Source organism: Poecile atricapillus, chromosome Z (assembly GCF_030490865.1).
Source record: "Poecile atricapillus isolate bPoeAtr1 chromosome Z, bPoeAtr1.hap1, whole genome shotgun sequence".
Lineage (NCBI taxonomy): Eukaryota > Metazoa > Chordata > Aves > Passeriformes > Paridae > Poecile > Poecile atricapillus.
Window position 1 is genome coordinate 44,077,863 of NC_081289.1, and position 25,018 is coordinate 44,102,880.

At 35.8% G+C, this 25,018-nt stretch overlaps 1 protein-coding gene across 4 annotated transcripts in view; it reads right to left on the reverse strand.

Moving 5' to 3' along the window:
* The window catches only part of LOC131592937 (ubiquitin carboxyl-terminal hydrolase 15), a 61,526-nt gene that overhangs the window by 28,275 nt on the left and 8,233 nt on the right, over positions 1-25,018 (reverse strand). For 3 of the 4 annotated variants that reach the window (XR_009280736.1, XM_058864882.1, XM_058864881.1), the window contains exons 2-6: positions 21,976-22,103; positions 18,823-18,953; positions 16,084-16,210; positions 10,895-11,040; positions 8,250-8,311 (exon numbers count right to left, since the gene is read on the reverse strand). Coding sequence is in view for 3 of the 4 variants with exons in the window: in XM_058864882.1 (XP_058720865.1) it covers positions 8,250-8,311; positions 10,895-11,040; positions 16,084-16,210; positions 18,823-18,953; positions 21,976-22,103 (594 nt within the window). In the remaining variant the exon portion in view is untranslated. Of the gene's footprint in view, positions 1-8,249; positions 8,312-10,894; positions 11,041-16,083; positions 16,211-16,828; positions 16,966-18,822; positions 18,954-21,975; positions 22,104-25,018 lie in introns of those variants that run through there. The other variant, XM_058864883.1, reaches the window with a different exon arrangement.

Here is a 25,018-nt window from a genome sequence, read left to right on the forward strand (position 1 = left end):
TCTGCTGTTGACACCAAGCTGTACTGTGTGGTTGACATGTTGGAGGGAATGGATGCCATCCAGACGGACCTGGCTTGAGAGATGTGCTAATGCAAACTTCATGAGTTCAACAACAAAAAATGTAAGGTCAGGGCAATCCCAACCGCAAGTACAGGCTGCACAAAGAATGAATTGAGAGCAGCCCTGAATAGAAAGAACTGGGGACGTTGGTGGATGAGAAGCCCAGCGTAACCCAGCAATCCATCCACAGCACAGAAAGCCAACTATATCCTGAGCTGCACCAAAAGCAGTGGGGCCAGCAGGGTGAGGGAGGTGATTCTTCCTCTCTGCTTTGCTCTTGTGACATCCCTCTGGAGTGCAGTGCTCAGCTCTGAGGCCACCAGCATAAGGACATGAACTTGTTGACGTGAGTCCAGGGCAGAGCTACAAGACAATCAGAGGCCTGAAGCACTTCTCCTATGAGGACAGATTGAGAGAGTTGGGGCTGTTCAGCCTGGGTAAGAGAAAGTTCTGTGGAAACTTCAGAGTAGACTTTTAGTTCCTGAAGTGGGCTATGAAATCTGGAGAGGAACTTTTTACAAGGGCATGTGGTCATTGGACTAAGGGGGAATGACTTCAGACTGAAAGAAGGGTAGGTTTAGGTTAGGTATTAGGAAGAAATTCTTTGTGAGGATAGTAAGGCATCGGCACAGGCTACGCAGAGAAACGGGATGGCCCATCCCCATAAGTGTTTGAGGTCAGGTTAAACAGGGCTCTGAGCAACTCAGTCCAGTTGAAGGTGCCCCTGTCCCTTCTATGTATCACCACACGAAGAACACTTCAGTTAATTTTTCAAGTATTCTGATCAACGTTAATAAAGCTTTCCTGTAATTTCCTTCATCAGTCTAAATCCTTCTCTTTGACTACTGTCTTCAGAGAAGTAAAATACGACTGTCCACAAAAGATACTTAATTGAAGTCAGTTTAACCCCATTTAAATCCAGAACAATAGTTAAATTATGACATTCATATATGTATTTATTTTATTAGAAGTTCTTTGATTTGAAAAATTTTGAACTGAAATTGAACTTCTCAAAAGAAATTTGAAGCTTTTATTTCATTTAAACCAAATTCAAACGCAATACAGTTTTAAATTTTAAAACTCAACGTGTAATTGCTATATATAAAAGCTAAAATAAACCAGAGTAAGCCAATTAAGGTCTACTAAATTAGCAAATGGCTCGCTTCTCAAACACAGAAGACTAAACCTAATTCTCAACATAGCTACAACAGCATCAGAAACTAACAGGTAATTTTGAAAAGTAACTTTTTAATGCTGTAACAAACAACCCCCACAAAATTATTTAATTTAGCATTTTAACAGCAAAACACAGGTTAATAAAACCCACTTTACTGTAGTATGCCAAAATAAATGGTAGCTCACATTAGATACTCACTTTCCCACATACTTAATTAACACAATGGTTAAATTGCACTAGAATTCCCCTAGTGACCAACAGCAAGGAGACAAATACGGACATAAGCAAAAACAACTGCAGCTAGAACAGTCTTTTTTCCTCTGGGGGAGATCCAGACTGGCTGGATCAGGACAAGGAAAGGCATATAAGACTTTTTTTGACAACTAGAAGAAGTCTAACATTCACAGGCCCTAGTCCTTACAGGGGACCTGCTGGTGGGACAACAGAGCAGGGCACAAAAAATGCAGGAAGGTTCTGGGATGCAATGACAACTATCTGATGCAGGCAACTGAGGAGCCAACAAGGAGAGCTTCTCAGCTGCATTTGATACTTAAAACCAAGGAGGAAGAACTAGTTGGGAATGTGAAGGCTGGGGCCTTGGCCCAAATGACCTTAAGATGGTGAAATTTGAGATTCTGAGGGAGAGCATGGCAGAAAACAGGAACACAGCCCTGGATTACTGCTGAGCAGACTTTAACCTTTATAGGGATCTGCTTGGAAAAGTGCCATTGGACACAGCCCTGGAGAGAAGAGGGGGCCCCAAGAGAACAGGCTGATATTCACAGAATCATTTAGGTTGGAAAAGACTTTTAAGACCATTAAGTCCTCTATGCTCAATAATGGTCCATCCAGAGAAGTAAAAAAATCAAGCAAAGGCAGCAGGAAGCCTGAATGTACGAGCAAGGAGCTTCCGACCCAAGTCGGATATGAAGACAAAGTGTCTGAGTGAAAACAACGGTAGATATCTTGCTTAATAAGCCTGATAGTAATCTCTTTATAGAAGAGATTCATACTATACTGGCAGATGAGGGGGAAGCAATGGGTGTGGTTTAAAGCAGCTTCCTCAAGTCTTTTGACACAGTCACCTGCAACACCCTCATAGACAAGCAGATGAAATATGGGTTATGTAAGTGTACAGTGAGATGGACTGAAAACCATTCAATCCTACGCCTGGAGGGGCAGGTGATCAAATGGTTGCTCAGCAGGAAACCACGTGGGGACCCTGCAGGACAAAAAGCTGGACATGAGCCAGCAGCGTGCCCTTGGGCCAACCACCTTGGCCCAATGTGCTACACTGGGAAAATCATTGCCAGCAGGTCAAGGGAGGTGATCCTTCTCCTCCACTCACAACTGGCCACACCCACCTGGAGTGAGTGCTGGGTTCACTTCTGTGCTCCCTAGTACCAGGGACGTTCTGGAGTAAGACTCATAAGACACCACAAAGGTGCAGCATTTGACCTGTGTCAAGAAGCTGAGAGAGCTGGGATCATTCAGCCTGGAGAAGAGAAGGCTTCAGAACAATCTTATCACTTGTATAAAATACCCAATGGGAGGGAATAAAGAAGATGGAGTAAGAACTCCTCAGTGGTGTCCATCAAAAAGACAAAAGTCTATGGGCATAAAACAAAATTTAAAAAAAAATAAAAAAAATCCATCTGAACAGGGAATATGCCTGGATATGGTCTAAGCAATCTGTTACAGCTTAGAGTAGGAGAACTAGGTGACACTATCTCAAGAGGTCCTTCCATTACCAAGGACTCTTTTCCTTGAAGCTGTAGCTATGACTGGGCTAGCATACAATTTTAAAGCAAGCTTTAGTTAGACTATTCTCTTCTTACAAACCCTCACTAATTCAGCTAATCATACTTCTTCAGGGAATTTGCAATAAAGAAGGTTGATATTTTAACATTCATCAATCAAAAAAAATTAGTGTTTGGGACATGCATTTGCTAAGAATCTTTCAATTCTCCATTAATTTGTATTAATGAACATGTTTGTTGAACTAACTTGAAAATGTCTGTTGAACATCACCTATGTTTGGTGTTTACCCACAGGAGCTCGACACATGGTTATCTCAAGTATTATTTATCAGCAAATGGCAGTCCAGCTCTTGGCTGACTAACAAGCTGACAGCTCTTGCTTATACAATTTAAGACGTCAGAGTAAGTCCCCAGTTAGCTCTACACACCACAATTCTTTCTTCCAGAAAAGTCGGTAGAAAGGCACATCTGTCTGTGTAACAAGTGCTCAGGGAAAAAAAAAAAAACAAGCACACTTTTTCCTTTAAAGATTCATGGATATATTTTTCCTAAAAAAACTTGGATAAATGGGCAATATATTATTTTAAAATGGACTGCTAAACATATTTTATCCATTTGTTCCCTCCTCTTAACAAACACTATGGGGTCCAACCTGAGAAAAGGCCTTTAATGCTTTTCCAAGATAAAAAGGTGTACAGTCTGAACCAGAAAAAAAATCTGAAACAATTTGTACGAAAATGTTCATTATTACAAGGAGAAAAAGAATTAAGCTATGAATGCGTACAGTCCTTTTTGTATGGTCAAAAAACGCCCCAACCAATCAACAATTTTAAACAATTTTTTACACACAAAAATTATTTTAAAGTTAACAGCAGGCCATCTGTTATTTATGCTAACTAGCCAGCTATTTGATTAGGATGACTTATTCTAAAGTGATATCTAAATAAAGGAAGTATCAGAAAGAAATCCACTACTTTTAATACACACACAGAGATACAGATTTATAGGTTATTAAAAATTCTTAGTTTTTTACCATATAGAAAACATTTTTAAAGAATAGGATGGCTGAGTAGATTTAAAACTTGTTTTTAAGTTTTCTAAAAAACTCAGCTACAATTTTTTAAAATTAGAAGGAAATAACCTATTAGTTTATAGCTTCTTTGTATGCTTCCCTAACTTGCTTTTGCATTTCCATATAAACAGGCAACAACTTCTTAACAGCAAACTAACAGAGACCCTGTCCCGTCTATTCAGTTGGTAACCTATGGAATATGAAAACTTGAGTTCCTTGCTTCTCCTTAAGTTTTATAATCACAGATTGGCTGAAAGGTTTTAAGTGATGTGCAGTTTTTCCTCAACCTAAGTAACTTGATTTTGTTGTACAGTTCCTTAAGTAACTCAAACTACATTTTTTAAAATTTACATTTATCTTTTAGTTTAAAACACCATCTTGACAATAATAAACCATTCAAACAGGATTAGTTGTTTTTTTCTTCTGCCAATGGAATAATTTCCCATTTAAGGACACAGATTAAATTTAAAAAGAAGTCTGCACAGAGATCCCAAATCTTCATTAAATACTGGCATCAGCAGCAACTAAGCTACAAAAACAACTGGATCTGTACATTCGTGTAAGTTTGTTGTGTGTATGACACTGAGGAGACAGCTACTCACAGATTCTGCAAAAATTATTATTACTGCTAAGTAATACCTCATTTGGAAGCAGGTGACATTTAAGATATTGAAGAAGAAAGAGAAAGTTTCACAAAAGTCAACCTCCCAGAGCAAAAATCATCCCAGCAGTTGATATAAACAACCTCTCAGAAAGCAAAAAATCCAACTATTCCTAAACCTGACTGACCCTGCAAACAGTTTAAGAATGTGTACACATTCAGATACTTTCAGACAAAAAATTTCCCAAGACTCAGAACTACTTAAACCAGCATTAAAATACAACATGATAGCAAGTATTGTTAAATCTTGCAGGGTTTTTACAGTGGATGTTGCAATTACTTCCAAAAATAAGTGAATTCAGAAGTTAGAAGAACAGTACACATGAAACAAATGCAAACACTGACAAGCTTGAAACACAAAGCAGAAATTAAGGTGCACAAAATGGTCTTTGCTCCTACATGAAAAGGATCTCAAACTTAAAATCACTCCTTTCTAATTTCAGAAAGAATTATGATGATAATGTTTTTTCTTGTACAATTCATTATACTCTTCAGAAAAACAGAATTAACACTTTCAAAAATGTTCCTTCCTGTACTGAACTGAGGGGTCCCAATCTGGCCACTTTCAAAGTAAATATGTTGTTTTCTTGCAGAAGAAAAGATGCTCACACCTTTAACATATTTCTCATGAAAAACTGACAGCATTCTACACCTTTGGTAGGAATACAGAAAAATTGAAAAAAGAAGCAATACAAAAATTGCTGTTACACTTCTGTGAAAAAAAGGCAGGGTAAATGTGCAGAACATCTTTTCATCTTAACTGTTTCTCACTTTCTATAGAGAAACTATATTTCTATATTGTCACAGTATAGATTCTGTCATTCCGACAGACCTCAAAAGTCTGGAAAAATGAGCAAACGGGAACCTCATGAAGTCCAGTCAAGGGAAATGCAAAGGCCTGCACCTGGGGAAGAACAATGCCAGGAACAAACACACTGGAGGAGGTGAATATGCAAGCAGGTGACAAAATGGAAAGCAGCTTGGAAGGAAACCACCTGGGGTCCCTGCAGGACAAAAAAAGCTGGACATGAGCCAGCAGTGTGTCCTTGGGCCAACCACCTTGGCCCAATGTGCTACACTGGGAAAAGCATTGCCAGCAGGTCAAGGGAGGTGATCCCTCTCCTCCACTCACAACTGACCACAGACACCTGGAGTGCTGGACTTCCCAGCACCAGAGAGACAGACCAAGACACTGGACCAAGTCCAGTGAGACACCATACAGGTGATCAAGGATTGCAGCATCTGACCTCTGTGGAAAGGCTGAAAGCTGGGACCATTCAGCCTAGAGAAGGTTCCAGAACAGTTTTATCAACATGTATAAATAAAGTGGGAGGGAATGAAGAAGATGAAGACTCTTCTCAGTCATGTCCACTGAAAGAAGAGGCCATGGGTATAAAACTGAAGCACTGGCAATTCTTTGTAAATATAAGGAAATTGTTTCAAAATAGGAGTTATCAAACAGTGGAATAGGTGTCCAAGAAGGCTGTAGAGCCTCCATCCCTGGACATGCTCAAAACCTATCTGGACACAGTCCCAAGCAATCTCCTCTAGGTGCTCTGTATTTAAGCAAGTGGGTTGGACCAGAGATTCTGAGGAGATGCCTTCCAACTTCAACTATTCTGTGAATCTGTAGAAAAGCTTAGCTCATGTTCTGAAATGATCCTGCCTTTTCAAGCTTTATCACCCTTCATGCTTTCCAATATCCTATATTTTGACATTTCTAAATATGGCCTTTTATACCTTGAAACCAGAATTTGTTCACAATTTGTACTCTTCAAAAAGAAGCACTACAAAGAGGTAATTTCAAGCAGTAAGGCAGTGTGTGACCAGTGACAGGGCTGTAGCAAGGTATGTGGATTATACTATTTTTGTTGACAAACTAATACTCCTAATGGACCTCACGCAGAAAACTCTAAAGCGAGTGTTTAGTATTTCTATCCCTTTAAATATTTATTATACTGTTCATGAAGCTTTAAACAGATGTAAAAACCTGTCCTGTTACTGCCTGTTGATAGCTGCTATTTGAATTCACTAAATTTTGCAAACTTTCTATTATTGTTGTGTATTTGAATATCAAATTCCCAACTTTCTGATAGCTGCCAGATCTCAAAACCATACCCCAAACTCACAATACAACTATTCATCCTCATTTGCTGGTTTACTTACAGCCTCTGCTGACACCAGCATTTTGAATTAGCATTTCACTTGTCCTCAGATCAAACGTTTTTCAGGGGATAGTCTTTAATTTATATACTGCTCCTAAATGCTTTCCATAAAATGGAAAAGAAAAAGCAGATACCATCACCAGAATATCTTCCAACCAAAATTTCCAAAGGAATCCATGACAGTGAGCTATGTATGTTCTTTTAACCTTTAAAAGACGCATCTAAAATTTGGCTAAGAATTTAAATTTCAACTAGATGCTTTTTGAGGTCAGAGATCAAACTTCAAGTACTTAGCATCCCAGTCTTTCTATTGCTCCACATTCTCAATGCCTTGTGTTACAACATTTTGCTAAGCAAGATTATACTGTTCATACTAATCTTAAATTGAACTCAGACTTCATTAAATAACTTAATGGAAACTAGTGTTTCAAATGTATGTGCTTGAGATAAAACACCAAAGATAAAGAAACACTGTCCTTCAAATGATAAGCAATGATACTATAAAAATACTTTAGAACAACAGTGACACTTAACTACATGCATACGTAATCTCAAAAGGAATAAAGAGAAATTAAAAGAACTTCTTTATGAATGATATAATCAAGAACCAGTCAACAAAGGCAAAAAACACAGTTAACTATTTGTAAGGCTGATATCATATTAATTAAATGGTCCCAACTGTTTTTCAAAATTAAGAGAACATGATTTAGAAACTAGAAAAACATTAAAAATAGTTAAATGAAGGAAAACACAAGTCTTTCTTTCTATTCACTTGCCATTATCAAGGTGCTGTTGATAACAGCAATAGGAAAAACAAAACCAGCATCATCCTGCATTAACTGATGACAGCCCAACAAAGAACAAAAGCCACATGATAACGTAGGCTGCAATTTAAATAAACTTTGCAGGTAAATATTATGCTCTGGAGACAAAAGGAACAAGCCGTCCATGAAAATATTTACATATAAGAAAAACACTGAAAAAATCTGTGTTTACCTAATATATACACTGTGCTTTGAAATCGAAATCTAAGTAAAATATGCTAAGTTTTACTGTTTTCTACTATGGAATTTTTTTCCATTTTTAAGCAGAATAATGTATACATCATTGGTTGAAATCAACAAAGTTAAGCAATGTATGCAGGAAATTATATGCAGCAAAATATGCAGGAATTCACCATTATTACACTATGTTCTACAATGCACGGCACTTAGAACAAATATATTCAAGTGTATTTTCAACTAAAATATCTAAAGTCTGGTTTTCAAAATAAAATGCCACTTTGAAAAACTTTTTTTCTTCATAAAGCAAAATAATATGCAAATTAATGACGTGACTGGAATTCATAACTTACTTAGGAGTTGAAGGACCTCTTGGCCATGTTCCATCCTCATTCTTCTGTTCTATCACCAGGACCTACCACAGAAAGTGTGATAAGAAAACTGAAATAAAAATATCAGATAGATTGCCTTCTGTTCTGTCTTTTTAATGGATTTGCTGGCATGTGATTGAGAAAAGACTGATATTTAAGTTATTATTCACTGAGATTCAAGAGTATTGCACTACACTCTATATTCCATCCATTACGCTGCACCTTCCCCTCTACTTTTTTCATCCCTCATCTTAACTTGGGCAAGTCACTTGATATTTCTATTCCTCTACAATCCATGGATGGTAAGCCACTTATCTCTCAAACTGGTCAGAAGATGACCTGCAATGTTCCAACAGCACCTGTGAATCTACAGAAATCACATGTCTATACAACAGCCCTGTTAAGGAAGGAATAATTCCTGAAGGAATTTTGCCTCACACAGATGGGTAAGAAAAAAACCCCAAAACACCCAAACAAAACTATTTTCTGCCTTGATAGCCTGAAAATCATACCTGTATGGTTACTCCTGTATATCTTACCAAAGCATTTATCTAATATTAGTTTTCCAACGGGACAGTTGACTAATGAAATTAATTTCATTCAATTTGTTATTGGTATGGAAAGGAGTACAGGACACTCAGTCCCAAACACAGGCATCAGGTGTCATTTGAAACTCCTTTGGGTATTTGAGATATCTGGCCTACGCTGGCAGACATGACATAGGACCTACAAACAGCTCATGCCTTCTTCTGGATTGACAGCTGAGATAGCTGGATCCTTTGAAATGGCAACTAGACTCCAATATTTAAACTGAATCCAGCTCCCCACTTTCAATGTAACTAATTCTGATGTTTCTGGACACTAATAATACTGTGCCTGTATGCGTCTACACTGTGACATAAATTCAGGTAAGTACTAATGTTCAAAATCTTGTGTATAAGCCACCTGAAGATGTAATCACATTTTCAGACTGAACACACTTGAGCATGAGATTGAAAACAAGCCTTCTATCATGATCAGCTTCTACCAGGAACAGAGTAGTCTGCTATCCTTGGTCACTGACCCTGAAAGACTGATTCTGCCATACTTCCTCGACTGGCTCTCAGAGGTTACTAAATAAAAAGTAGATTTAGACTGAAGAGTTCAGTGGAATCCCTAAAGGCTTGCTTCTGAAATTAACTGATAAATTCAGAGCATTAATTTACTCAATCACATACACTATTATAACTACTAGGCTAGACAGGCTGTAATAATCAGAATAAATATTATTACATTAGGAAGCTCAGCAAGAAAAATAACTATGTGTTGTGTCAACAAGCACAACTGACTAAAGACATATGGCCTACCATGACATTTAGCATTTTCATAAACCATGGTTAAACTCTGCTTTAAACAGTATTTGTTTTGCTCAAAGTACAGATGTCACCTAGAGATCTTGTCATGGCTTTATTAGACCATGCTTGCTTCATAGTTAATGTTTCACAGGGATAGAGGCAATTTTCAAGTTACATATTTGACGTGAATCTTTTATGGGAGATACGGGCTTTTCCAGTAGGATCTCTGCACTGTTAAAATTACATATCTGTGTGAGCGTTAAAGCACATGCAGCATGAAATTAAAGGACACAATAGTTCAAACAGTGATTTTGGTGCACTGATTACCTACCTTACATGCCATACAAGAAAACTGAAATACAGCATAAATACTGCTGAGAAGCAGGTTAGAGTCAGGTATTTCAAGGCAAAAGGAATTACTTTAATATAATATTACTTTATACTAATACACTTACTATTCTTAATACTAATATAATATTACTTTAATATAATCTTGCCCAAAACAATGCAATCAAATTTCATCCATCCACATTTGTAGCATGACTGCATGAACTACAACTGTTGAAGAAACATTCAACTCTATTTGAAGACTAAAGGATCAGTGCAATCAACTGAAAAGTTACTCTATTAATGCAATTGTTCAACCTGTTTGCATTTATATTTTGTAGTTTAATGTTCAATGTTTGTTGCTTATATTCATCTTGAAAGGTGAAATTTATCTTGTCAGGAATTCTCCTATGAAGTGATGATTTTAAAATCTTGACACTGTCCCATATTAAAGCAGGTTTACAAACATCTGTCTCTGTCATTCTTACCAAAACATTTTCATCTTTTTGTTATTTTGTTTGTGAGATCCAGACAATGAAATCTGAGTGCAAGACATTCTTTCAGAATACCTAAAAAGTTCTTCAAATTTTGAGTTTCATTATAGGAACATATCTAAGATCCTAGGAATAATTATTTATTTTGGATTTTACCAAATTCATGCCAGCAATTTAATAAAATTTGGCAAACATAAAATTTAAAATTTAGAAGTATATTAAAATTTTCAATTTTAATTCATCAGGAGAGTTAAACCCTCTCTTTAATCTCTCTTTTCAGTCTTTAATCCTGAAAATACACACCAAGACTACTTTAATTTCAACAAATTTGTTCACAAAATCCTCCATCCTTAACACTATCTATTAGAAAGCAATTTTCATTCAAAAAGAAGCAAAAATCTTTTGGTGCAACAACACTTCCATGAGCAAAAGGATATATGTATTCAAGAAAAGAAATAATGTTTGACTGTACCTGTCCCTGGTATAAACCAGCATCCTGTATGGTACTGTCTGGTTTATTCAAAGGTTCAAAAGTATTACTCATGTATTTGTTCCACAATCTGGTCTCTTTTTCACCTGGAATATTGAAGATTTTTCGTATCTCCTTTTCAATTGTGTCTGTTTTGTGAAGGAAAGAACACAAGTTTAACATTTCAGTATACAAACAGTGAAAGGTCAAATAAAGCATCAGAATTCATCTCCTCATATTCAAAATACGAACAAACCTGAGAAATTGCCACACAACTGCATCATTTTGTAGGACAAACACGAAGTTGCTAGTTAGCTTGCCTTTAAGATGGAAACAGAAGACTGAATCTCTTAGCAAGGCAGGCCAAATAAAGAGAAGTTGATAAATAACAGAGAAGGAGCCATCTACTCATTTCTGAGTGTGCTAACAGAGGGGTGTGGGGAGCTAGCAAATTATCAGAAGTGAGACTGGTAGCAAAACCAGGTACAGGAAGTCACTCTGTTCCCTAAATCAACCCTTTTCTGTTTTTATGCTTCTACATATATCTGAGTGCAATTAGCACTAACCACAGTATATAATATAGATATGAAGATTAATTCACATGTCTATAGAAAAATGACTACTCTGTAACACTGAAGTGCATAAATTTATTCTAAAAGGAAGGTGAAAGATTTTACATCCCTGAAAGATTCAAAGAAAAAAGGTCTACCAGCTCGTACTCTACCTGACATATAAAGGAAAATATATATAGAATATGTAAGAAAAATAATCAGTGTAACATAATTTTAAGGTAGCATAATTTATGTACAATATAAGAAGTTTTTAATTAACACTATTCTCCTAACATAAAAGTAGAGTTTATTAAAAAGTTGGGGTTTTAAACTAATGTGTACAGTTCTGTATCATAGCAATCCCACTTGGCTGCTTTTTTTTTAATTGGTAGACTCACAAAGGCTCATTCTCACAATGGCTAACAGAACACAAAACGGGAGTCAAGAAACATACACTTTATCCCTGATGATCACTGAAAACACAATTATAAAAATGGGCCCTGTAAGCTCTTTGAAAGACATTCCTACAAAGTCTAAGGACAAAACTCTAGTGTGTCAGCTTCTCTTGCTCCCTTTTACTCAGGATTATTTTCTCTTCCGCTAGATTAAAAAGGAAAAGCCAAACTGAGACTCAGAACTTAAAAGTACCTTGCAAAAGTCCATTTTGAAATGTATGACAATGGGCCAAAATAATATTTGTAGATACTGTAGGTAACCGAATACAATTTGTTTTATGCTAGTTATCACACATTTCAGTCTGAAAGCAAGTGTTAGACTGGATCATCTGTTTTTGTAACAGAGATGATATATAGACAAGGTATGTGACAACAGGACAACAGACTTATTTGTTTGCTTTCAAAATAAAAAAGTCATGTACTGTCTGAATCAATTCTCAACCAATGAATTAAAATAATTATATCTGAATAAAAGAATGAAGCTAGTCAGCAACAATCCTGTTAAAAAAAAATAGAAAATCTAGATTTATCAATGGCTTTCACTAAAAGAAGAATTTACAAAATATAATTTTTCATTCTATTAATATCATGGCAATTAATTAACTGGGCATGGCAGGTCATTTTCTTCACAAGTACTAAGCTAACATTATTATGTTAATTTTTAAGATATTCCAGCTTTGCTAACAGAACTATTACAAGACAGGAAGAATCAGTCCTATTGGATTGGATACACATTATGTCCAAGACTCTGGGAAGAGCATGTTCCACTTGACTATTATGCCAATTTTTGAGCCTGTGTAAGTAAGATTCGTTTATGTACTTCCATGAACAAATAACCAATGCACCCTTTATAATTCTTCCTTCCATCTCCACCAAGTATTACTGGAGTGCTGGCTTATGAACTAAAGTGGAAGTACCTGTTCCAGCATAAATGGAAACGTATCAAATAAGTACTGAGTCACACTGTGTATGGGGTTCTCCTCCAGGAGATCCATTAAGATTGGAAAAGACATCCAAGATCATTGAGTCCAACCTTTCACTAAACAACAGCATATCAATTAAACCACAGCATCTAGTGTCACATGCAGTCAGTTCTCAAACACTTCCAGGGATGTTGACTCCAACACTTCCCTGGGGAGTTTTAGTTATATAAATCCAATGTACGACATGATTAGTACTAGCATGATATCTAAAAGAGACAGGAAGAACTGCGATTTAAAGATGCCTCACTCCATCAGCTGTATACCCGCAATCTGAAATAGTTCAATTTGAGAGTTCAAGTTACAGCTTCCATACAGATCACACCCTATAGTGCTAAAAATCATACAGCTTATTCCTAAAAACAACTGTGTGCTTTAAGTACTATATTGAAATTCTTCCTGGAACAGTCTAGATGAGATGCTGAAAAAGTTCAGTGAATACAATAATACAAACACATCCTAGCTCCTAAAGGCCAGTGCTATCACAAATGCTGGCTAAAGGAAACTCCTAGGTTAATGTTAAGATGTCAGTCTGAACTAGCCAACAGTAACCGCTCCTTCATAAAGAAGGAAAAGGCTAGTCATTGATTCCAGAATAAATAGTCCTCAAGGGTGGCAAGCATTACATTCTTGTATTCTGCAGCAGATTAAAGGGAGAGATAAATCAGTGCCATTTACTAATTTGCAATTTACTAGCAAAAGTCCATTAGATGCAGAGCCACTAGTAAAATGTTCTGTGAAGTTTATCAGCTCAGTTTTTGAATTGTTTTATGGCATTGTAGACACAATCTGACTCCGATTTGTCATAAAAAAGGCTACAGCCAATCTTTCTGACATTTTGTCTTTCGTAAAACTCTAACATACTAGGCTGATGACTTAGTTCTATCATACTTTCACATGATTCAAATTCCTGAATTGATCATTAACTCATTTTCAGAAGCCCTGATGCTCTCTGGGACCAGCATCTTGGCTGGAAAGCTGCCTCAACTACATCTATTGTCTAACTCACTTTCCTTTTAGAATTAACCCCCTCTCCCCCAAGAGAGCTAGTCATCAACCAGTCTCAAAGTCACTGTGCACTGTCTCCAAGGCAAGGGTCCTCAGTCACAGGAGTTTCCCAAGAATGTCCAAAGAACATGTCTGATGTGACTAGTACCATTGCAAGAGAATGACTGGCATTATTAGGTCTGCCTTTGACTCTGTACTAATTTATTGACACAGCTTAGCTTAGCTTCTGTTTGAGTGGAAAAGCAAAGGTATTCCAGGAATAACACGTATCTGAAGACTGAGAGGTGAGTATTATATTAGGATATTCTCTGGTTTTGTGAATTAAGGAAGGTCTTGTACTTATTTTTTGAGTGCAGTAAATAATATAATCAATGATGGTGGATAGAAAATTTAGAATTTCTCGAAATGACCATAGTACCTACTCACTTCTGTGGGGCTGTAATTGACTCTTTTGTACCACAAGCCTTCTGCAACTATAATAAAAATGCATCCCTTACTGGAATATACAAGGAAGAGGGAAAAATAATCAAGATTCTGTAACATCCCTCTTGCATATTATTAATTGATATAATAAGCATTTCTGCTGTGTATTTGATGAATTCCAGAACTACCTTAAATATACTCAAGGTAAGAAATGGGGGGGGAAAAACCACTATCTTAGTAATGAATAAGAGGGATCAGTTATTATTTCACTCTTAAAGTGGACTGAATTTTTCTAGCTCTTCTTCTAATGTACAAACTCCTTTGGATGCTTTGGCTAGGATGGCTCTGCTTTTGTGCTCTGCACAAGAAGCTTCAATTTCATGAAGGGCATGTTTTTAAAGGCTTCCAGGAGCATATCATCCATGTTTCAGGAAAGCAAACAAGGCCAGTGTCTGGAAAGGAATTGACAGTGAACTCTGACTGCTTCTCATTACCCTTTACAATTTTATTCATATTAATTTACAACAATTTATTCATAATTGCAATCTCTCTTTGCTAAGAAAAAATTAATATACCCTCAAGTAACAGTCATTCCAAAAATGCCCTGCTTTTGTTTAGAGAAAGAAAATTCATCCATTACCTATAATTTCAGTGATACAATTAAATTCAGTATAGCTGCAAAATAGCTTGCATTTGGTCCATAGGGAAGGACAACATTAAACTGCTTTTACCAAGTTTCTGGTTTCCTCAGAAAATAATGAAGTATAACTTCCCAAGTTAAACCAAATCTCAAAAAGGCAAATTAACATAGCACGAACCTTGCTTTGAGGAGAATTTTCACTATTTTAAAGCTTTTATTCTAATACAAGAGGTCTAACTTAAAAATGTACCAAGTAAAATGATTGCTTGTAAAGCAAACAATCTGCAAAGAATTTAAGGCTGGTAAGTATAAGTCACTACTCATAACGTGAAGAGAAGCAAAAGCTAAAAAACATACACTGCTGTCAACAAATGTAAACAAAGTGATGGCTGGGCATACAGCGCCAAGGGCACAAAGTACAATTCTGCATAAAGTATAAAACTGCATAAATACAGATGATTGAAAGACTCTTATCTCAAATACACATGCACAAATACACCAAAAAACGAGGAGCAATAGCTTTCAAAATGTTCTGATTGTTATTTTTAAAGCTGAATACATTATCAAAATACTGTTTCAAACAGCAACAGAATGCCTAACGAACAGTCTAAATAAACACAAATAAAGGTAAGTTAAAGGTTTAATAGAGGATTCAATTACTGTAAAAGATTGTGCCTGGCCTGCCACTTCACAGTGTGAAGAATACTGCCTTTGTAGGTCACCTTTAGCCATTAACTTATCAAATTCTTTCTCATGTTTTGTAATATATCCTTCTCCTCATATATATGACTAGTACGTATTGGTTAATGAAACACAAAAAATTTCTTACACATCAAAAGCCAAGAAAAAAATACTATGAAATCCAATAAACAACATCACACTATTCACTTCCTTAAAAGCTCAAACCTCTGAAGTTAATGCAGATGCTTAGATAATGGAACACACAATTATATTCTTAAAATTGCATTAAACCCCCTCAATATTCCAATTTTTAACTTTGACCCAGACAAAAGTATTCCCATTGTTTTTAATGGTCAAAATACCCATCTATCATTTTATCTAGACATTTATTATTTAGAACTTGTTACATGTACAAGTACCAATCACATATTTTTAGGAAAATAGTTGTGCGTACCTATTGTATCAGCTTTACTAAATCTTCGTGTGACAACATTGTTCATATTTCCATTTTCACACAATTTTAATTCTGTTAGATATACTTCTACTTTGCAGTGCTTTACAAACATACCCTGTTCAACGACCTGAAAAACAGAACGGGATCACATATCAGTCTGAATGTGTTCATATACACACGCTTCAAAATATTTTGGAGAATTCTTCAAGAAACTGAAGTTCACATAATAGAAGACAACAAATGCAAAAAGCTAGAACTAAAATATTCTCCTATTTTAATCCTCCTATAACTTTTTAGTAATACAGTAAACTAGAAAGTATTTTTTTCCATGATGATGTCTCACCTGCGTATAACACGACTTTTAAAATGTTAAGTACGGTAGAAATCACAACTATGCAACCTTGATCCAAAGATAATTGATCAAAAAGTAAAAACACCCAAAGCTACTTTTATTTCCAAATAGATTCATTGTATACTACTTCCTCAGAACATCAAGAACAAGTTTTCACAGTTAAAGAGTATTTATCGAAAATATAATACTAGTAAAATCTGGCTATCACATTTTTAAAGAAAACCTTCCACTTACATTCCGATAACACATACATTCATTTAAGATTTTACCCGCTCATTACAGTTGTTTATTATATGTTAATTTTTGAAACACAGATTACTGAATAGTTCAATATACAGGATGTTTTTGTTTTTAAATAAAAGTAAAATTTAGAAAAAAAATATTCAGGGTCACCTCTTAAATGTTTTTCCCTTTGATCTTCCAAAGTGTAACTGCAGTACTCTTAGTCATGTAGACTGCTCCAAAAATAACCATCAGCCTGATACGTGATACATCTGACAAATACGGTTAAAATAAAGCCACCAGCTAATTGCTAGGAGAGATCTGCTATCTGCTGTACAAATATAACTTATATGTATGTGCCATAGGAAAAAAATGAAGAAATTAGTGAATTATTTCATTGCTTGTCTTAGCTTTAATGACTGGCAATCATGGTATTTAAACAAAAACACATCTTAATTCAAGCAGCTTCATAGTTTTAAGCTACTAGTCACAACAAAATAGTGCCAGTAAACAAAACTAGGCAGTATGGCCAAGACACTTCTAAGAATAAAAAATTACACTCTAGTGGTAGTACATAGAAGAAGTCTTAACATTATTTGACATAGATCAAATACAAAATTTTATCAGTTTAAAATTTGGATCCAAGTTTCAAATATAGCTGGTGTAACTAAGGGTATGAAAGAGAAGTATAATATCATGTTTCTGAAAAAAAGCAACCCATAAAGGCAGACAAGAAAAATAATAATGAATGACAAATGCATCAGAAATTAAAATGCTGAACTGGAATATGCTTCTCAGAGGGTAACTGCTGTTCATACTGGCAGAAAATAACAAAGCTATGCCAGTTTACCTGGCCACTCGTTATACTCCATGTATTTTTCCAGTTAGCTACTTCCAAGTGGAATGGAAGTTACTCTTATTTCACTGCTCTCTCCCTCCATCTTCCACCCAAACTGAAAAAAATACAGACTTTTTACCATGATGATGGAAGAGTACACAGTTTACTGAAATCCATCTTCATAAAAATAGAGTAACAAGTTGATAACAGATATATCTTTAAAGAAGGAGGGTTATTTTAATGGATTTCAGCTCTAACAGAACTAGTCAAAAAGACATTTCAGGGATGTCTCTCAAAACTCAACAACTGTTTTATCATATTAGAGAAAATATTATAAAACCCTTAAACAAACTGCTGTTGCTAGCCAAATTCATTTTGAAGACCCGAAATGTCTTCTACAGCTATATCTACAATTTATTTGAAGAGTGGACTTCAAGGAGGCAGTCAGCATGCATGCAGTTAGACCATACTTTCGTCATAAGGTAATGAAAGTTGTATTACACCAGAAATCATAAAACTAAATTCTAAGCCTAATATTTTTTCAGTGATTTTAAAAGAATCAAAATAGAGATCCCTATAACTGGAAAAATACACCCTAGTGGTCAATACAGAAAGGATAAATATACCAAAACGCATTTTAAAAACTAAGTAATTCAGTCCAGTGAGGATGCAACTGTAATCACAGATTTGAAAAACTTATATAACACAAAAAAAGACTGTATGATCAATAAACTGGTGAAATGTTCTACCACTTTAATAATAAGGGTGTTATGTGCTGGAGCAAACATAAATAAATTTAAAGACGTTAATTTTTCAGAATCTCATATTGATGGAGGGCCACATTATCCGCCATACTTGCCTTGAGGAAAGCTTTTTGCTTAAAGAAATAACTCCCTTAGCAAGCAGCTGAGCACAGACTGTTCATCAGAAAGAAACTACCAATTACTCCACCAGTGTTAACATTATTAGAGCTAGGCTTTTCACTAATATAGTCAATACAGTTTTGGAGTTATTTACCTAATTACAAAATCTTTTCCATTAATAGCCATACAAACTTCTAAAGCAAATTCTTCTTAAGATATGTATCAAGAGAACTTAGTTCCAGAAAAAGAAAGTATTATATCCTTTGCATACCTCTGCCTCAATATTACACAATTAAGCCTCAAAAATCTGAATAAAAATTAGATACCAATAAGCAACTAAAGCAGGAGTTCTCTATATGATTATCATAGGCCAGGACTTAAAAGTCTGCTAATAAATTCCTGTGCGACTCCTGCATATTTGCAGGACTACATCTGAATCATATTCATCCCAGTAGTTAGAGTACCTTGCGTGCAATTGGCTCTTGACCTTCCATCAGTGTGTACCAGCTCACTAGCCTATTCCAGCCTTCAGTTGGCAAAAGGATGTAGTCCAGCTCATCAATGAGATGTTCCTTGAGAGACTGAGAATCACCATCTATAAGGAAGAGAAAGGTTATTTTCACTTGAATACTGTAATTCTGTACTTGAGGTTTTAATGTAACATTTTTCACATGAACAACAGACAAAATATTTTGAGTCACAACTATGTTACTAGTATGGTGTTCAAAGCAGGTCTTCTGAAACGATGTAGACAAACTATCCAGTTCATGCTTAGTACACCTATCCCAGGTGGTATTCCTTTACTGTATGAGTGACAACTTTATATTGCCATGCAATTATAAGCCCCTAGTTTGTTATCATACACCATCCTCCTAGCTTCCAGAGAAACCAATTCATTTCTCCCACTCACTTCACACATATTCCCACATCATCATGGATATTTCCACAGCTGAAAATGAGAATGAGTAGTTAATTGTAGATTCAAAACAAAGTTTAAAGACATTCACCCAATGTCAGACCAGGAAAGTAGCCTGGTACAACCTCTTATTTAAAGGATCCTATGTGGTCTGGAAACAGTCACTACAAAATTCTTTGCAGGGAAGGGGAGATGTTGCACTTGAATGAAGCACAATTTGGAATCTCTTAATGTAAGCAGCATGCTTTTAGCTTTCATTCAATCCTTATTACTAGCAGCTATCTTTTAGGTCTGAGAGGTGATTCCAGATGTGAGACACTTTGAGCTTCAAACATTTAGGGCAGCTGTCTCTCAATCTGGAAGCATCACACTGTAACTGGGAGCACAGTGTGAGGAGAAATCCACAAGCACTTCTCCAAGTCTATGTAACTCTTCACAAGATTCATATGGTATTTCTGCACTGATCTTATATTGTAAGAAGGTGTAATTTGGATTCTATTATCTCCTAAAAATACCAACATTTCTTTTAGGTTATTTTTTTTTCAGAACTATCAAACAGATTCCCTGATTCTGACAATTCAGTCCCTCATATACAACACCATTTTCTATGATAAACAATCAGCTACTCTAAATACCTACTTCCTTGTGCCCGCTTTGACGATGTATCTCTTCTTTTGAACATGACACGTGCATTACATCACATTCGATATTTTTTGCACATGTTGAGATTAACTGAAATCTCTACCTGTTACTTTTCATTGCTCTCACTTCATCCAAATGTTCTGGAAACAAGGGAGAAGCATTTAAGTAATATAAGCACAATATACTGCTTCAGTTTCCTGGAATCAGTCTTTCGTGAATTCAATTACAGTTTTCCTTATCACTGCATTACACAGCAGAATATCTGAGAAAGCATGCCCATTTTAGATTTTTTTATTCTTTATATCAGATGCATATATTTAAGAAGAGCAGCATGAGAGCAACGAGGGCATACTTTGTGCAAAAGACAAGACTAAAATCCAAACATTTTCAGGGTCAGTTTATACTACACAGAAAACGTAGTACAGAGGATTGTTGCTTTGCAGTGGGTGAAAGAGAAAGCTATTATTTGCTGGGCACTAATGCCCTCAATTTTAACAGGAATAGTAGATGTCGGAGGATAACTGATTGCATGGAATCACTGCCAATGTAGAGCTATATTTTAGAACCATGAATGAGCAAAAAATTAAGCTCACAACCCCTGATGCTGTTTATTTTGAAAGGGACACTGGTAGTGTCAAAACAACAGAACACAGGTTTTTAGAAGCTTTCAGGAAAACAGTCAACATGCCTTCAAATTTGGACAGCCAATCCTAAAGTAAGCTTTATAACAACAGTAGCTTTAAACATAATCTGAATATGTATGTAGATTAAATTATAAATGGTACAGATGAACTACAGCACTTGGCACAACTAGAAAACACCTATTTTTGAAAGGGAAGACACAAAATAAGAGAATAAGCTAATACTACCTCACTGAGGATAAGATGTTGCTACATCTGATGTCAGCTGAGATGTATCACCTGAACATCCCTGCCTCACTACAAGAATGCACAAAAATCTAAATCCTCACATTTCAGAAAACAAAACACAACACTCACCTGAGGCAAAAAGACCTTAAAGTTTCTGGATGGAAGACAACATATTAATGTATATGACAATACAGCACCTTCAACAAAGGCACTGGTCAGTGTCAGACATACACACTCATTCACACTCAATTAGTAGAATATGGCACAGCAAGTTTTATGAAAGACACAATCATCTTTAACATTTAATTTGTAAAATAATGAGACACTAATTACAGAAGTTTTGAATTAATAAAGTCGAGTTCATCATCAACCCCATGAAGTTGGAAAAACTGGTATTACTATGTGCCAATAGAACAAGCAGTATTATTACATTACCTGTGACTGCAAAGAAGAAAACCAATTAGTTATCTGCTCAATTTTGTATCTGCTAGATTTCGCAGATTAAATATTAACAGCATTAATGGTATTTTGATACTGGACATTAATTACAGAATTTGATGTGAAGATTAAAATATGTGGGAAAGTATTCCGAGACCTGTGCTCACAAATTTGGCCACAGTTCAGCAAAAGTCAGTCAGACTTGAGTAATTATAGTAGTGAGAGTTTAATATCCTTACAAGACCATAAAGAATATAGAAAATTATCATTTTACACAACCTAAGTCATTGAACTGAATAATACCATCGCTTCAATTGTTCCAGAACTAAAGTAAAGACTTGGGGCTCATTTACAGAAGTTTTAGAATTCAAGTTAAAAATTTTAATTTAAATCAACCAATTTGGTTTAACTACCAAAAAAGAGAAATCATAGTGAATTCAAGCTATCTTTTTGGTAACTTAACTAATTTTCAGTTCACAAGATAACTCAAAATCTCATTATAAACCAAGAATTTGTACATTATTCCATATTTTGTTACCATCACAAAGAAGTTCCAATAATTGTATTTATAAAATTGTGACTTATTAGGGAAATCTATTCCAGTTCCGTTGTCATGGTCTGAAAAGAAACCCAAATTTTTACCTTTGTATATGCTGAGGTTCATTTACACTGCCAGCTTCAAAAGATGAACTACCTGTGACAATTTCACACTTAATGTACACTTGGCTTATTTCACAGTGAGAAGCAGTTACCTTTGAGCAGTCCAGAGTTATCAATAGGACCAGGGTACACATTCTGATCTCCCATCTGGTATTTGTCCCAGCTGTCAAAACCAACATATTTTTTCCACTGTTTGAACCAGCGACTATCCACTAGATACCTTTAAAGGAAGAAGACATACATATTAATTATTGGCATGCTGCTACTTCCTACCTCATTCATGATAATGCACCAGCATTCATCAGCCCTGTGAAATGACAATGCTTTTCTCTCTGCTCTGCTAACCATTATCAGCATCTCCTACCAGCAAGGACTTTACCTGTGGTCAATTAAATATCTCACTGACAGCACCAGGTACAGCTTTTGCAAGACTGTCAATACAACATATCAGAGGTTGAAAAATGGTAAGTTGAAAAAGAAAATAAAAAAAAATCCCTTTTTAGCATGAAGGATTGTCACCTTTAATTCCTATTCTTGATTTTTGAATTTGGTAGATTCAAGTTAAATCTCTATAATTAGACAGCCTTTTAAAAAGTGAGAGAGAACTTTTAATAAGGAATTGTCTGCTGCTGGAGTTTTATTTATAACATTCTTGTGCAACTTAAAATTAACTTCAGAACTCTGATTCCTTGTCAAGAACCAGCGAGCGTGTTTTCTTCTTCTGAGTCAACATCAACACAAACAGTAAATGCTCTGCTTTTGACAGAGGACTAGATGTTCCTCCTACAAATAATTATCAACATCACACTTCCATATAAAGCGATTATATCTCTAATCTCAGCTCTACAGTATTTTTACCCAGATTAAACTGTTGTCACAACCCGGCTTTTACAAAGTCCAGTGATACCTACATTTTATACCTTTTTGTCTAGAATTTCTTTAAGATCAAGATACCAAATTTGTTCAGTGATGCTCAGATATTTTTTTTTTTTTTTTAATAAAGATACCATATGCATTATTTCTCCTTCCTAGAAGTATTCATCTTCTTCTGCCTGGTCTGTCCCAAACCTTTTGCTACTATGTTAGCATGAAACTGAATTTGATTAATCTGACATACCCTTGCCTTTTGCTTTATACACTAAGTTTCCATTCTCATGAACATACTTAAGGCCAGCAGCCTTCTCCCCTTTCTCTTCTGCTGTGGCCATTCAGCTCTATTCCATAAGAGCTCTAACTGTGTGTAGTCATAAATGCAGCCCCACGAAACCTGCTAACCTCGTCCCATTGGCTTCTACTTTCTTGACCTAAATTTGAATGAACTATAAATCTTAAGAAGGAATGATATAATTTTACACGGAAGAAAAACTATCATACAGGCAAACTGCCTTTAATTAATGACAAAGAAATTACTGTGCCTGGAGAATCATTTTACTTTTCAAATGCTTTGTGTTAAATGTCTTATCACACTCCAGGTAACAGAGTGATTAACACAAATTTTTGATAATAAAATTTAAGTGTGAGAAAGCTTGGGGTCCACCACTTTTACAGATTTTAGATATTCAACACTATCTATTTCACTATTTCATCAGCTTTCTTCTTCCATATCCAATTAATTTTGCCATCAACCAAAATTTGCTGTGCAGTATCTCTTTAGGGTCCTCCCTAACAGAAATGTTGTAACGTTTCTGCTTCCTAACACAAAGTGCAAAAAATCTTTCATCACTTCCCTTCACATTTCAGAATTTTGAATTTAGAAGTCTTTCCAGGCTCAAATAAGAGCTTAATATTTTTTGTATAAAGGAAGTTGAAAGGCCACTTATAAATCATTCAAGTGTGTAAGTATGATAAGAACTAAACAGCACAGTCAAGCTCCTTTACCTCAAAGTAGAGGTAACTTGCATTACATGGGAAAGGAAGATTTACTGCATTTATTTAGCCAAGAAAAAAAATTTGCACGTATGGACTTTGAAAAATGCTAGCAGACACTATAGATGTGAATTCTTACAGCAAATGACTGGCTATAAGCATGTATGTGCATGTACACATGTATTTACGTTTTATCAATATTAGGTGTTTTAATGAACATTCTGCTACTTTTGCTTCAATAGAAATCTGGTACGGGTGAGAAAAGCTATTTTGAGTTATTACTGAACACAGTCACAGTAGCCATAATCTCTCTCATCCTGGTTTAAGAATGGTATTCCCCAATTTAGTATTCGGAATAAAAAAACCCCCAAAACCCCATAAACTGCTCCCATTTTCCCACCCCATTAAAAAGCAGAGATTACAGGCTGAAATAGTAATAATTTACTGGAAACAGAAATGAGATAAGAAAAATGAACAGTAACAGCAACAATATTAATAACAGTGGTGTAGAAAAGAGGGTGACTTACACACAAAATGCTCATCCTGGGGGACAATGAACAATGGTGGATGGGTTTCCCCTCCTGCCATACCTTTTCCCATTCTGAAGCCATACCCCTCTTCTCCCAAGCAGGAGCCCTTGACTCCCACCCCTGGGGGTGCTACAGCATAATAACCTGGATATGCCCAGGGTTGGGCTCCTGGCAAAATTAACTCTGTCCTTGCCAAAACCAGAACACTCCGTTACAAGAATTTGCTCTTAATCAAGACATGAAATACTACTTTTCCAGTAAGATTAGGGAAACCAGAAATTTGCATTCAAATGCCATATACTATCCTCATTTTATGCAAGAAGGATATGCCACATTAAAGATTATGGTGGGGAAGGGGAAAAAAAAAAGGAGCACAATTACACCATGCTCAGTTTAAGGCAAACCAATCAACCTGCTAAAGCACTCCTGTAGCTAAAATCCAGACTTCTTAGCATTAATGGGAAAAGTCAAAAGATTTTTAATTTAAAGCTTTTGACTCTAAAAACACATTCAATACAGCATTCTCACCAGGATCAACAAGACTACTCATCTGCACAAGAGAAGGCAAACCACTGGAAGGCAACTTAATTTATCTTTTCATCAGTGTTATAATATCCATGATACAATCAACCACCTGAAAACTAAGTATTACCGATGAGGGACGTCCAATTTAAGAGGAAACTCAAGTAAACAGAACTATATCTGCTAAACCCTCATTTCTTAAATGATATCTGATCCT